We start from the raw sequence: 15,123 nt of genomic DNA, 5'->3' as shown, positions 1-15,123 counted from the left end.
TAAGATGTCTCTCCACAACAATTTAAAGTCCAACAGGTTTATTTGGCAGCACAAGCTTTTGGATTTCTGGTTCCTTCAGGTCATGAAAGTTTACAGCATGGAAACAGGCTCCTTGACCTAACTTGTCCATGCTGCCTGCATTTGGCCCATATTCCTCTATACCCATTGTACCCATGTAACTATCTAAATGCTTTTTAAAAGATATAACTGTAACTGCCTCTACTTCTACCTCTGGCAGCTTGTTCCAGACACTCACCACCCTCTGTGTGAAAAAATTGCCCCTCTGGACACTCTCACCTTAAACCTATGCCATCTAGTTTTAGACTCCCCCACTTTTGAAAAAGATATTGACTATCTACCTTGTCTATGCCCCTTATTATTTCATTGACCTCTATAAGGTCACCCTCAGCCTCCTATGCTCCAGAAAGAAAAGTCCCAGTTTATTCAGCCTCTCCTTTATAATTCAATCCATCAAGTCCTGGTAGCATCCTAGTAAATGTTTTCTGCACTCTTTTCAGTAATAGGGTGACCAGAATTGCAGACAGTATTCCAAGTGTGGCCTTACCAATGTCTTGTACAACTTCTTCAACAAGACATTCCAACTCCTGTACTCAATGTTCCGACCGATGAAACCAAGCATGCCGACTTCACTCTGTCCACCTGCGACCCCTTTCAAGGAGCTACGAACATATACCTCTAGATCTCTTTGTTCTGTAACTGTCCCCAACGCCCTACCATTAACTGAGTAAGTCCCGCCCTGGTTTAATCTACCAAAATGCATCACTTTGCATTTGTCTAAATTAAACTCCCATCTGCCATTCATCAGCCCACTGGACCAATTGATCAAGATCCTGTTGCAATTGGAGATAAGTTTCTTCATTGTCCACTATGCTACCAACCTTGGTGTCATTTGCAAACTTACTAACCATGCCCCCTATATCCTCATCCAAATCATTAATATAAATGACAAATAACAGTGGGCCTAGCACTGATCCCTGAGGCACGCCGCTGGTCACAGGCCTCCAGTTTGGAAAAACAACTCTCTACAACCACCCTCTGGCTTCTGTCAAGAAGCCAATTTTGTATCCATTTAGATACCTCACTCTGGATCCTGTGAGATTTAACTTTATGCCACAACCTACCATGCAGCACCTTGTCAAAGCCTTGCTAAAGTCCATGTAAACAACATCAACTGCACTGCCTTCATCTACCTTCTTGGTTACCTCTTCAAAAAACTCAATTAAATTTGTGAGATGTGATTTTCCACTTAAAAAGCCATGCTGACTGTCCCTAAGTCAGTCAGGTGAGTGAGGAATTGTGTTCACAAACAGGATATATACAGACAAAAACTCAATTTACAAGGCAATGGTTGGAATGTGAGTCTTTACAAGTAATCAAGTCTTAAAAGTACAGACAATGTGAGTGGAGAGAGGGCCAATCACAGGTTAAAGAGGTGTGTATTGTCTCCAGCCAGGGCAATAACTGAGATTTTGCAAGCCCAGGCAAGTTGTGGAGGTTACAGATAGTGTGACATGACCCCAAGATCCCAGTTGAGGCTGTCCTTGTGTGCAGAACTTGGCTATCAGTTTCATTGTGTGTTGTGAAGGCTGCCTTGGAGAACGCTTACCCAAAGATCAGAGGCTGAATACCCATGACTGCTGAAGTGTTCCTCAACAGGAAGAGAACACTCCTGCCTGGTGATTGTCAAGCGGTGTTCATTCATCCATTACCGTAGCATCTGCATGGTCTCCCCAGTGTATCATGTCTCGGGACTCCTTTTCTGCTGGTATCAGATACACAACGTTGGCTGAGTTGCAAGAGTGTGTACCGTGTACCTGGTGGATGGTGTTTTCATGTGAGATGATGGAATCTGTGTCGATCTCCACTACTTGTATAAGTCAGGGTCACCTGAGTTGAATGCCTCAGACTTGAACTTCAGCAAGCAGTGGATATCCCAGTTTGCCCATGGTTTCCAGTTGGGGAATACAGGTTTGCTTTTTTGGCGCACAGTCTTCTACACACTAATGAAGTCAGGTACTGTAGTGGCGTACTCCATTCAGGTTGGTCAGTATTTTTAAATACTGACCAGTCCACAGACTCCAAGCAGCTCTATAGGGGATCATCCGATTCCTCAGACCAACATTGCACGATTTTCTTTGGGTTCTTCCACTTCAGTTTTTACTTGTAAGCCAGGAGCCGAGTCTTGTGATCTGATTTGCCAAGTGTGAGTGGGCAGTAGAGCAGTGGCATGTTTGATAGTTGTGTAGTAGTGGTCTAGAATGTTTGGGCCTCTGTGACAGGAGACGTGTGAGTGGTAACTTGGTAGTACGCTCTTGAGCTTGGCCTGATTGAAGTGCCTGGCCATGACGAACAAAACCTGGGGATGTTTTGTCTCAAGGTTACTGGTTGTGTATATTTTGTCCAGAGCGCTCTTCATATCCGCATGGGATGGGGTATAAACTGCCGTCGGGATAACAGATGAACTCTCACAGAGGGTAGTAGGGGTGGTATTTAAGAGTCAGGTATTTTAGATCTAAGTTTCTGCTCCCCAATGTTGCTACATCTAGGCATCATAAGGTGTTGATTAGGAAACAGACCCTATCTCCCCTTGCCTTGCCTGAGGTAGCTGTACAGTCCATTCGATGGATTGAGAAGTCCTCTGATTGTAAGGCACAATCTGATGAAACGGGAATAAGCCATGTCTCCGTGAAACAGAGTACACAGCAGTCCCTCGGTCCTCTTTGGAAAGTGAGTCTGCTCTTAAGTTCGTCCAGCTTGGTTTCCAGAGATGGGACATCTTCAAGCTGTAAAAGCTGGGGAGGGCAGCCTTGGGTCTGTGTTGTTTCACTCTCTCCTGCAGGCCTACACGTTTTCCACACTTCCGGGAGTGACTGCTTCTCTGAGTCTGGGAAATGGTGAGAATAGTTTGTGGTGTTGAGGCTATAGTTGTTTCAGAGAATCAGTGCAGAGTCAGGCTGTGTGGCATCTTTCTGCACTGTAGGGATTGTATGGTGTAATTTTTGTATTTTACTTTTGCATCAAGTTGGCAAGTTGAATGGCTTTTTATGGAAGCTAACTGATATTTAAAAAAAAGTCGAAAAACATTGTCACCAGCATGTTGATCATAGAAATTATAATTGCGACTTGCTTTTTGCATCATTTTTTCCCCACTTTTGATTTCAAAAGGTTTTTATTTCAGTTAAGAGCAAGCTTTTACATTACGATGACCTTTGTCATCGCAACATTTCTAAGAGTAGTTTATTTAATGCCATTGGATTTACGTCAGCAACTTTGATTGCTGCCTCTGTCTCTTACACTTAACTATTTTTAACACTTTAGAATTTTTCCTTGAACGTAAATGATGGAACACACTGATCACAGGATTTCAACTTACACAATTCTAAACCTTATCTGTACGTAATTTTAAAAAATCTGAAGTGTTAGTCGTTTTGAGGAGTGCCAAGCCAATGATTGTCCCCTGTCTCTTTTGTTATTTTGTTAAATAAGTTATTCATAATTGACCAGATCTTTTTGTTCTGTCCTTTGTTTTTGCAGGCTGTTGAAGATGCATATGTTCCAGTTATCAAATTTGAACTTGATAATATTGAGGTAAGACTGCTCATGGCAACCTAATCTCAAATTTGTAAAATAATGTGGCACACCATTTTTTTCTCTAATAATGGCAAAAATAGCTGAGTTTCTAGTGCACAAATGTCATAAAGTATGAGCTTTTATTTCACTGAGTACAAATCAGTGTCTCAAATTGGGGTGTTCAATGCTTGAATATGATTCTGCCATGTGTGATTCATTTATCCTCATGGGGAAACATCTTTACTCCCTTAATCTGCTCTCCAATTGAGCAACAGAGGCCGCAAGCTCTCTTAGTGAAGGGCAAATCCATGGGAGGGATCTTTTCTTAAGCAGTCCGTCAGAGTTGAGGATGGCTTGCTTCCACACTGAAAATTAGTTCAAGTGGCTAAAAGTCCAATGTGTGACCTAGATTCCATCACAGGTTGGGCAGACAGTCGATGGAGGAGCAGGTGGGCGAGGTGCCCAGATTGCCATGTGCTTCATTGGCTGTTGATACTTGAGTTCAGCTTACTCGCGACAGTGAAACTCTTCAGCTCCTTCCTAGATGCTTTTCCTCCATTTCAGCCAGTCTTGGGTCAGGAATTCCCAGATGTTGGTGACCAAGGTACACCATTTTAAAGGGGGTGTGATGTGTTTTTGAAGCATTTCCTTTGTCAATGTTGAAGCTCTACATAAAGCGCTTGTCTTGGGAGTCTCATGCGAATGGTGTGGCCTGCCCAGCAAAACTGATGGAGCATGGTCAGTACTGGGGATGTTGGTCTGAGCAAGGACACTGATTATAGGTGCACTTATGCTTCCAATGGCTTTTGGGTTCATGTGCAGGCAACACTGATAGTTCTTCTCCCAGTGTGTTCAGGTGCCTGCTATACATAGACCAAGTCTCTGAGCTATATAGGAGGTTGGCAGAGCAATAGCACTACCCAACTGTGAGCTTGGAGTTGGGTGCTGATATTCAAACACAAAGACCATGGCTGTGCTGGCACACTAAAGCCAGTGTTAAACCTTGGTGTCAATGTCTGCTCTTTGTTGAAAGTAGGCTCATAAGATATGGATAGTGGTTCATGTTGTCTTATTGGGGGCAGTGCTGTATGGCAGGGACAGGTTGGTCAAGGACCTTTTGTCTTATATGTTTAGTGTAAGGCCTATGCTCTCAAGATTTGGAAGTACTGACAATGGCTTAGAGCTTGGCCTCCAAGTGTGCGCAGGCACAAGCATAGCCTGCACACTGGCAGAGGATGGATGAACTTGCTTGTATCCTGTAGGCGGTGGAGGTTGAGCAGAGTCCCATCCACATTTTAGCTCCATTTCAGTGGGAAGTTTGCTACGGTTGAGATGGAGTATTGCAGCAAGCAAGATCGAGAAGAACTTTGACGTGATGACACAACTTATTTTGATCGCAATCCAAATCTGAATTGGGTCTGTGGTGGATCCTTTTATCAGGATCATGGCTTGCATGTTATCCTGCAGCAGGTGGAGGGTGGTGACAAATTTTAGGCGCAACTGAAATGGAGGAGGACACTCCATAATCAGTGTCGAAAGACTTTGAGGTCAAAGAAAGCCAGTTCCAGTGGTTGGTGCTGTTTTCTACATTTCTCTTATAGTTGTCACATGGTGTTGATCATGCCCATTGTGTCCTTTAGTGGGTGAAATCTGCACTGGGCCTGTGGGAGGAACTGTTCAGTCACATTGGGAAGGCATTTAAGGACTCTTGCGGTAACCTTTTCCTGCAGTTGACAGAAGGGAAAATTCCTCTGCAGTTTGACTTGTCACCATTCTTGAAAGTAGCCAGACTTACACTGTCTCTTATGTTCTCCTTCCAGATAACAGAAATGAGCTCATGTATTTGTGCCACTGGTGCTTCTTTGCCATGTTTGTGTTTCAGATGCCTTGTTCTTTAGCTATTGGATGACTAGCTCTGTCTCATGCCGGATAGGTGTTGTGCTGAAATTGCAGTGCACAGCAAGCTGGAGTCAAGGACGCTTGTGTTGAAGGCGCAGTTTTTGTTAAGGAGATCTTTGAAGCGCTTTTTCTAGCAGGTTGCTGTTCTTGATGAACACTCTGGTTAGCAGTAGGGTAAGGCTTCGGGTGTTGGGCTGTAGGTGGCCTTTACTGCTGTAAAGGAACATTGTACATCATGCTTGTCACCTAGATTATGGATCTCTGCACTTTCTCCACCTGACATCTGTTCTTTAGGTTACAGGGAACGTAGCAGCAAGCTATGTTTTTACATTGCGTTTTTTTTAAAAGCCCAAAGATGGGACGTAAAAAATTTTTTGAAATAAAGGCGCATATAGGAAAGCAAGTTTCAAGCTGCATGTTATTTTATAATGTATACATTATTTTAATATCAAACACCCACAAGATACAAGTCAGGAGTACTTGTACTTGGATGAGCGCAGCATCAATAACACTTGAAGCTTGACACCATTCATCACAAAACTGCCTGTTTGGCACCCCATAATCACCTCAGCATTCACTCCCTGTGACACACAGGTATCAGTGTGTGCCATCTGTAAATTGCACTGCAGCAGCTCATCAAGGCTTCTTTGACAGCAACTTCCAAATCCGCAACCTAGAAGGATATGGTTAGTGGCTGCATGGGATCACCACCAACTACAAGTTTTCTTCCAAATCACACACCATTCTGACTTAGAACCTATGGTGCTGTTCACTGGATCAAAATCCTGAAACAACCTCCTTAAGAGCATTGGGGGTGCCTACACAACATGGCCTGACAAGGTTCAAGAAGGCAACTTGCCACCACTTTTTCCAAGTGCAATTAGGGATGTTGGCCTAGGCAGAGATGCCCATACGCTGTCAACAAATAATTTTTCTAAATCATTATGTACACTATATTTCTAGAAAAAAATTGGTTAGATTAACTAATTCCATGTTTTCAACACAATTCTTCTGAACGCAATTACAAAACATTTGCTTTGGTGATTTTTTTTTTAAACTCTCTTTCAGATTGATCTTGTATTTGCTAGGCTGGCTTTGCAAACCATTCCAGACAATTTGGACCTCAGAGATGATTCTCATCTGAAAAACCTCAACATTCGATGTATACGAAGTTTGAATGGTATGCAAACTGTTTACTTGTTCTTCAATGTTACTTTTCAGTGTTCAAACTAATATGTTTTTCTTCTGCCTGCTTAGTGTACATATTAGTGTTTTTTTTTGTTAATTCTGAAATTAACTAGTACAAATCATTGAATGTAATTTAAACCAGGAAGGCTTAAATGGAGGATACCAATTACATTAGCACCTACAATTTAGTTGAAGTATTAGAATGCTACAACTGAATTGATTAAACACTAATAAACCAGGAAGTTCCCATCAGGGTAAACTGTAAATCATAAGCGGTTAAAATATCTAGCATGAAAGTATTATAGTTTGTTACAAAATACTTTGACTTGTTTTCATATGTTATACATAGGCTTGATGTAAATTTTGGATCATATAATCCAAAACTAGACTATGGTCATTAGTGTTTTTGGTGAAAATTTGCTCCACTTATAAAATTTCGTTTCTCATAGGTTGCAGAGTTACGGATGAAATTCTTCACTTAGTGCCAAATAAAGAGAATTTCAGGTTAACGCTTAGAGCCATTAAACTTTGGGCAAAAAGTAAGTAGCAGATACTTAAATTTACAAACTAATCTTTAAGCAGGTGTTAAAAGAAAAGAAGTGCTGAATGCTGTTGTAAAAATCTGTTCTAGGGCGTGGAATATACTCTAATATGCTTGGATTCCTTGGTGGTGTTTCATGGGCCATGCTAGTAGCAAGAACCTGTCAGTTATATCCTAATGCAGTTGCATCTACTTTAGTCCACAAGTTTTTTCTAGTCTTTTCCAAGTGGTAAGTTGAAATATTTGGAACTTGCAATAACTTTCTACTCAACTGGAAAAACAATCACGGGAGTTGTATTTTAAAGAGGATGAATTGTACAAATATATGTTGAGTAAAAACAAAATACTGCAGGTGCTGGAGCTATTCAGTGGGCCGCGCAGGATCTGTGGCAAAGGGAACAGTTAACATTTGCAGTTGAGACTGACTTAGCTAAAGAATTGAAGAGTCATGTTTGACTATAAACATTATCACTGGTCCCCTCTTCACATTCTGCCAGATCTGCTGAGTATTTCCAACACTGTTTTTATTCCGTTTTTTAAAATAGCTCAGTTTCCCTGTATGACACAGATTTCTTTCAGAATATATCAAAGCCAGGGTTCCAGAAAGTCTGTTGTACAACAGATGCAGTTTGACCATAGAAACTTGGGTAATGTCCACCAGTAATACCAATACTAAAAGCTTGCATAGAAATCAGCTTTCTTGTTTTGTTCTAATGTGCTGTATCTATAAAGATGTTCATGAAGGACAAAACTTCTTACTGCAACACTGAAAAACTGTACTCCATGACACACATTTGTATTGTCCTTTAACATTGCAAATAAACCACTCATCGCTTGGTCTAAAAATTGTCACTTTATCGTGGAACTGAAATCCTCAGGACCTGGTATAAAACCAGACCAACTTTTCTAAATTTACATATCCTGAAGTGATCTGAATTGAGAGATGCTCTGGCAAAGGCGGTCTTATACCACGTGGTTCACGTGGTATAATTCCCAGCATAATATCATGCTTGATCTTAGCAAGCACGTTGGGCTTTCTCAGACTTCCAAAGAAATTTTAAAAATAATTGGAATAGATTAAACTATCTTAAATTTGTGTCTGTTTACACAAAGTATTCTTGGTTTGATATCCTCTTTATATTGCCCAGTTGGTTATTGTCCGGCTGCACATTGGTAATTGCATTATGAATTGCTAGAAACATTACTGTTAGGTTAGCTTTGAAACTAAGGTAGTGTTGTCTTTTTGTTTTGCTTTTAAAGTGATATAGTCAAATAGACATTTAGTTGTCCTGAAAATTTTGGCTTTTTTGTTTTCAGGGAATGGCCAAACCCGGTGTTGCTTAAACAACCAGAGGATAGTAACTTGAATCTGCCAGTTTGGGATCCACGGGTATGAGCACAATACAGAATGCTAATCTGATTTGATGTTTTGTTATATACTGTTGCTTATGACATTTGTTCTACAGGTAAACCCATCTGACAGATACCATTTGATGCCAATAATAACTCCTGCCTACCCACAGCAAAATTCCACATTCAACGTGTCCTCATCAACTCGAACAATAATGATAGAAGAATTCAAGCAAGGTTAAACTTTTTTCTTTTAGCAGAATTTTTATTGTTTGTTATTGGTTGCTAGTTTCCTATAGGTGACCAGACCTTTACATTCACACCCTGTCTAAATAAACCATAATCTTTAAGGTATTTTTTGAAATCATTTGTAGCTTTTGGCAGAAATATTATTTGTATGGTATCAATAACATTCCATACGTTCATGTTGCTTTAAGTAAGCTATTACTATAAAACATAAATGGCATCTTTAAAAAAGCACTATCTACAAGTCAACTCGCCCCTGATTCCTTTGTAGCAATATTTCTTACTTTCAGTGGCTTATCTGTTATGGTCCCTTTTCGATTTCAGCTATCACCAAAGTAAAGAATTTTGTTAACTTCTTTCATGTGTTCTAACACCCCCTTTTAAAAACTTGGTCCAAAGCTAAGATATTTAATTCCTTCTCCAAAAACAAATGTTTAATGAATAATAATTGATTTGTGGTTTCACATACATATATTTGGTTCCAATGGTCAGACTTCTTAATTCCCAAAGGCTGTTGAGCTCTGAATTGTCCAATTTATGCCCGTGGCTGCCTGTCTTAAAACAAAATTCTACAAGTTAAAGCTACAGTTTTGTGCTTTTAAAATACTTTGCTTTATACTCTAAAGGTGTGATTTTTAACCCAAATCCACAGTAATTTGGTTTTGCATGTTCAGGTCTTGCTATTACTGATGAAATACTGCAAGGCAAGACAGACTGGTCTAAACTCTTTGAACCACCTAACTTCTTTCAAAAATATAAGTAAGTATATAGTCTTTCATAATATAGCCTACATAGTTCTATTACAGTACTGTTGTCCTATTTTGGCCTGTTTCTGGAGAGACGTATTCCAATTCAGAATGCATGAAAAGCATTGGTTGGATTTTAAAACCTATTACGTATTAACAAAGTTGCAATACAACACTGCTTAGGGAATATCTGAAATTTGCTTGCCGTGATGATATCATGCCAGCTGAGAACTCCCTACAATTTCATTACTTCTGTTTTGTTGGCAAGCTGTTGTATTTATGTATGATGTTGATACTTACTCATGTCATTGTCACAGCTGGACTGTTGAAACTGTGCATGTCCACATCCAGCACCTGCCTTCTGCAGCTCAGTCCTATTGGGTATATTTTGTGAATGAATCAATTGCTAGTATGGGTAGCCACCCTCATTTTGTGGTTCCTAACAAAAGGATTGACACTGCCCTAATTTTATAGGGAGCATCATAGTTAAATTCAGACTGTAAATGTTAGCTATGTTCTCACTCTGCAAGTACTCTACAGACTTGCTGAAATTTTCCAGCGTCTGACTTTTTTTTCAACATTCAGTATTTTGCTTTTATCTATGTGTGATGAACTCTGCACTTTGTAAAAACCGTCATTTCCATTCAAATATTGTTTGTTTGATGAGCATTTAATTTGCATTGATTTTGGATTTCCCTTTTGCAGTTTAAAAAAAATTAAGTGAAATCTTGTCCATCAGTTCCTTCTATTGGGGTAATTTGGGAATTCTTTCCAAAGTTTTTGGTTTGCAGAGGGGTTGGAACAGTATTTCACCAGTATTTCTAGTGAACAGATTTCACCATCAGAAAATACCTTTTCTACTTTTTCATAAACAAGGAATAAAGATTTAACTCTGTGAAACAGAATATTACCGTCTTCACTTATTCCTTCAAAACTAAGCTGGATCAGACTTTAAAGACTGGCTACTAAAATTTGAGGCATTGTGCCAGAGACGGACTGTTTCTATTGGAAATACTCCTCTTTAAGACGCTATTCACTTTAAGACAATTGTACCAGGCTTTTGCTTTTTCTTTTGACTTGTATTTCAATTTGAGAAGCCATCTTTTTACTTGAGACTGAGCTGCCAAAATATGTTTGTGTGCTCATTAACAATCTAATGCTTGCCCATTTTGTGTTGTAAATTGGAGCATGCTTAATATGTCAATTAGTGACTTAATTTTGAAAATCATATGACAAGGCCAGACAAAGAATTTCAGAATTTTAAAATCGGGCTTTATTTCTGAGCTAGCAAGAAATCTGGTGGTGCAATCCAGAGCACTGGATACAGCTTTACACAGACAGATGTACTTCCAAATTTAATTACAAGTAATTAGCATATGCTAATCAGATGTATATTTGCATAGAAGTTATCTATACCCACTCAGCTGTCGATTTGGGTTTACATTTTGTGTAACATAAGGGTATAAATGTCCAATTACAACTTGTGCACGTCCACATAACTATTGACACAATTGTGATAGTGATATTTCTAACCAGTGGTATATCAACTCCCCTATCCCATTGTCTCTTGTTAGACACTGATAAGCTGCAGCTGCACAATTCAGTGGAGGTCTAGTGTGTATACTGGACTGAGGCCTCCCTTGTAATGGAGTTTTACGGTCCTTGACTCTTGGGTCTGCTTTAATCAAGACCTGTGGGTTGTTTTCATAGCTTTCCCTGTGTGAATGAATTTAGCAACTTTTGTGATTTTTAAACTTGTGTAATTGTTCACCCTTTCAGTGAGTGATTTACAATAGGCTCAGCCCGCTATACAGTTAGTATTCATAATGAGGCAGTTTTAGTTATATTCTGAAGTATTCCTTTGTGAGGTTCTCAACTGACAAGAGAATATTAAAACCTTTTTTTATTTGTTTACAGGCACTACATTGTATTAACAGCAAGTGCATCCACTGAAGATCATCACTTAGAATGGTAAATACTCTGGCTTTTTAAAAAAAAATGTATGGCTAATGCCAGAATGGCTAGGCCGTTCTGATTTGGAAAGAGGCAATTTGGCTCAGTCCTCCTTTTGAAAAGAGAAGGCTGAGTGGTGACCTAATAAAAGTCTTTCAGGGTGAAAAGTTTTGATAAAGGCAGTGTTTTGTGGGAGTGAACAAGAGGAAACTCGGATGCAACCTAAAAACTGGTAATGGATTAGTTGGGCTGAACATCCTGTTTCTGTGCTGCGTATTCTACTAAAATTTTGTTTTAGTTGATTCCTAAACTAAAAATGTTCTTATTTTAGGGTTGGCCTTGTCGAATCAAAAATCCGTGTACTTGTTGGCAACCTTGAGCGAAATGATTACATTACTCTTGCCCATGTAAACCCACAGTCTTTTCCTGGCTTAAAGGAACATCACAATCTGTAAGTTGGACTTTATGTTGAAATTGGATGGAGCTCATATATGACTGCTTAAAATAGACGAGTTAATTAAACTCATCTATGGCTTTTGTGTACTACTTTTAGGAAATATTCTGAATATGATGCATGATAGTTTTAAACCTGATACCATGGTACATTGCATACAAGAACTTATCCCAGATATTAGTGTTCAATCATCAATTCAGTTGTAGCATTCCAATACTTAAACTAAATTGTAAGTGCTAATGTAATTGGTATCCTCCAATTTTCATAGGCAAGTGTAATGGACCAGATCAGAAACTTCAAGGAATCTTACGAACTCAGCCTAGGCCCTAACTTTTTATGATTTTGGCATTAGGATGAGCATAAGGTATATTATGGGAGATTTCAATCTACATATTGGTCGACCCAGGTTGGACGCGGTGGGCTCGGAGTTGTTCTTGGAATGCTGCCAGGATAGTTTCCTTGAACAGTGTGTGTTGGAGCCCGACGAGGGAGCGAGCTATCTTGGATCTGGTGTTATGTAATGAGGCGGGTAGAATTAGGGACCTTGCGGTGAAGGATCCTCTTGGGGAGAGTGATCATTGTATGGTGGAGTTTCTGGTGCAGATGGAGGAGGAGAAAGTGGGTTCCCAGACACGCGTCCTTTGTTTGAACAGAGGGGAGTACGGTAGGATGAGAGAAGAATTGGCGAATGTGGACTGGGGGAGCGCGTTGGAAGGTAGGTCTGCTGAGGAGCAGTGGAGGATCTTTAAGGAGATCTTTCTTGGTGCTCAGCAGAAATTTATTCCGATGGTTAAAAAGGACCGTAGGAGGAGAGGTAATAAGCCGTGGATAATGAAGGAGGTGAAGGGAAGTGTTAAATTAAAAGCGGAGGCGTTTAGAGTAGCTAAGAGTAGTGGGCGAGAAGAGGATTGGGAGACGTTTAAATGTCAACAAAGATTGACAAAGAAGTTGACAAAGAAGGGTAGAAGAAACTATGAAGCTGGGCTAGCGCTTAATATAAAAAAGATAGCAAGAGTTTTTATAAATATATAAAAAGGAAGAGGCTGGCTAGGGTGAACGTTGGACCCTTAGAGGATGAGAGGGGGGACTTAGTGGTAGGGGATGGGGAAATGGCTGAGGTCTTGAATAACTTTTTTGTTTCGGTCTTCATGGAGGAAGACGTGAATAATTTGCCGGGTGTTAGCGATGGAAAGGTGGTAGGACTGGAGGGTCTCAATGACATTACTGTTACTAGAGAGGTGGTGCTCGACAGACTGGAGGGACTGATTGTGGACAAGTCCCCAGGACCGGATGGAATGCATCCGAGGGTTCTGAAAGAAATGGCGGAGGTGATAGTGGATGCCTTGGTGGTTATTTTCCAGACGTCGCTGGATTCCAGGGAAGTGCCGGAAGATTGGAAAGCGGCTAATGTTACGCCATTGTTTAAGAAGGGTGGCAGGCAAAAGGCAGGGAATTATAGGCCAGTTAGTTTAACGTCTGTTGTAGGTAAAATGTTAGAATCCGTCATCAAGGAGGAAATAGCGAGGCATCTTGAGGAGAATTGCTTGATAGAGCAGACGCAGCACGGTTTCGTTAAGGGGAAGTCGTGTCTGATGAATTTATTGGAGCTCTATGAGGATGTGTCTAGGGCGGTGGATAGAGGAGAGCCGGTGGATTTGGTCTTTCTTGATTTTCAGAAGGCGTTTGACAAGGTACCTCGCAAGAGGTTATTGCGGAAGGTAAGGGGGCATGGAGTTGGGGGTAGGGTGTTGGTGTGGATAGAGGATTGGTTGTCAAATAGGAGGCAGAGAGTGGGGGTTAATGGGTGCTATTCGGATTGGCGGTTGGTGACTAGTGGAGTGCCCCAGGGGTCGGTGCTGGGGCCTCAGCTTTTTACCATTTATATAGATGATCTGGAGGAGGGAACCGAGTGTATGGTGTCGAAATTTGCTGATGACACCAAGATTGGTGGAACGGCAAATTGCGCGGAGGGTGTGGAGAGTCTGCAGAAGGATCTAGATAGGCTGGGCGAATGGGCCAGGAAATGGCAAATGGAATTTAATGTTGGTAAGTGCGAGGTGGTCCACTTTGGTAGGAATAATGGTAGGAAGGACTATTACTTACGTGGCGAAAAACTGCAGCAGGCGACGGTGCAGAGGGACCTCGGAGTCCTTGTGCATGAGTCGCAAAAACCCAGCCTGCAGGTGCAGCAGGTGGTCAGGAAGGCTAATGGGATGCTGGCCTTCGTAGCGAGGGGGATTGAATATAAAAGTAGGGAGGCCTTGCTGCGGCTGTATAGGGCATTGGTGAGGCCGCAGCTGGAGTACTGTGTGCAGTTTTGGTCGCTGTACTTACCCAAGGATATTTTGGCTTTGGAGGGAGTGCAGAGGAGGTTTACTCGGCTGATACCGGAGTTGAGGGGGTTGACCAATGAGGAGAGGCTGAATAAACTAGGCTTGTACTCGTTAGAGTTTAGAAGAATGAGGGGAGATCTCATTGAGACATATAAGATGATGGATAGGATAGAGGTGGAGAGACTCTTCCCGCTCAGAAAGGACAGTAGGACTAGGGGGCACAGCCTCAAGATAAAGGGGGAGCGGTTTAGAACGGAGTTGAGGAGGAACTTCTTCACTCAAAGGGTGGTGAATCTCTGGAATTCCCTGCCCGTTGAGGTGGTGGAAGCTGCCTCGCTAAATATTTTTAAGATGCGGGTTGATGGGTTTTTGATAAGCGAGGGGATTAAGGGTCATGGGGAGAGGGCGGGAATGTGGAACTGAGCCACGACAGATCAGCCATGATCTTATTGAATGGTGGGGCAGGCTCGAGGGGCTGGATGGCCTACTCCTCCTATTTCTTATGTTCTTATAAGGTATTCCACTACAGTATGATTCAGTTGACCCACGAGAAGGTTTTTATCAAAACAAAATTTATTTAAGAATGTGGTTAAAGTATAACACGCACAATTAGCATGACTCTTGCCAATTTAAATTTGAAATGCCTTTGTTTTACCCTTAATCACTTGGCTTCTGTAGTTATGTGGGGATGATTTTTGGAGTTAAATTTTACATTTAAAATCAAAGTGGAGGAGTCCATTCTATTTTCAATTTAAACGCATGGTTAATTTGCAGATTTCAACTCTTGTAGTTACCTAATGAAACTAGTTCATAGCATCATTG

General features: G+C 40.9%; 1 protein-coding gene across 2 annotated transcripts in view; it reads left to right on the top strand.

Moving 5' to 3' along the window:
* Positions 1 to 15,123, top strand: part of LOC145350921 (poly(A) polymerase gamma-like) — a 50,579-nt gene that overhangs the window by 22,092 nt on the left and 13,364 nt on the right. The window contains exons 7-15 of one of the 2 annotated variants that reach the window (XM_080200387.1): positions 3,556 to 3,609; positions 6,559 to 6,670; positions 7,128 to 7,217; positions 7,310 to 7,448; positions 8,537 to 8,609; positions 8,686 to 8,806; positions 9,490 to 9,574; positions 11,479 to 11,532; positions 11,846 to 11,965. In XM_080200387.1, the coding sequence (XP_080056513.1) occupies positions 3,556 to 3,609; positions 6,559 to 6,670; positions 7,128 to 7,217; positions 7,310 to 7,448; positions 8,537 to 8,609; positions 8,686 to 8,806; positions 9,490 to 9,574; positions 11,479 to 11,532; positions 11,846 to 11,965 (848 nt within the window). Of the gene's footprint in view, positions 1 to 3,555; positions 3,610 to 6,558; positions 6,671 to 7,127; positions 7,218 to 7,309; positions 7,449 to 8,536; positions 8,610 to 8,685; positions 8,807 to 9,467; positions 9,575 to 11,478; positions 11,533 to 11,845; positions 11,966 to 15,123 lie in introns of those variants that run through there. The other variant, XR_013888265.1, reaches the window with a different exon arrangement.

The sequence above is a fragment of the Carcharhinus amblyrhynchos genome, chromosome 12, assembly GCF_965287045.1.
Source record: "Carcharhinus amblyrhynchos chromosome 12, sCarAmb.v2.hapA, whole genome shotgun sequence".
NCBI lineage: Eukaryota > Metazoa > Chordata > Chondrichthyes > Carcharhiniformes > Carcharhinidae > Carcharhinus > Carcharhinus amblyrhynchos.
Note: the sequence above shows the minus strand (reverse complement) of the source record. Positions and strands in the feature narration are given on the sequence as shown.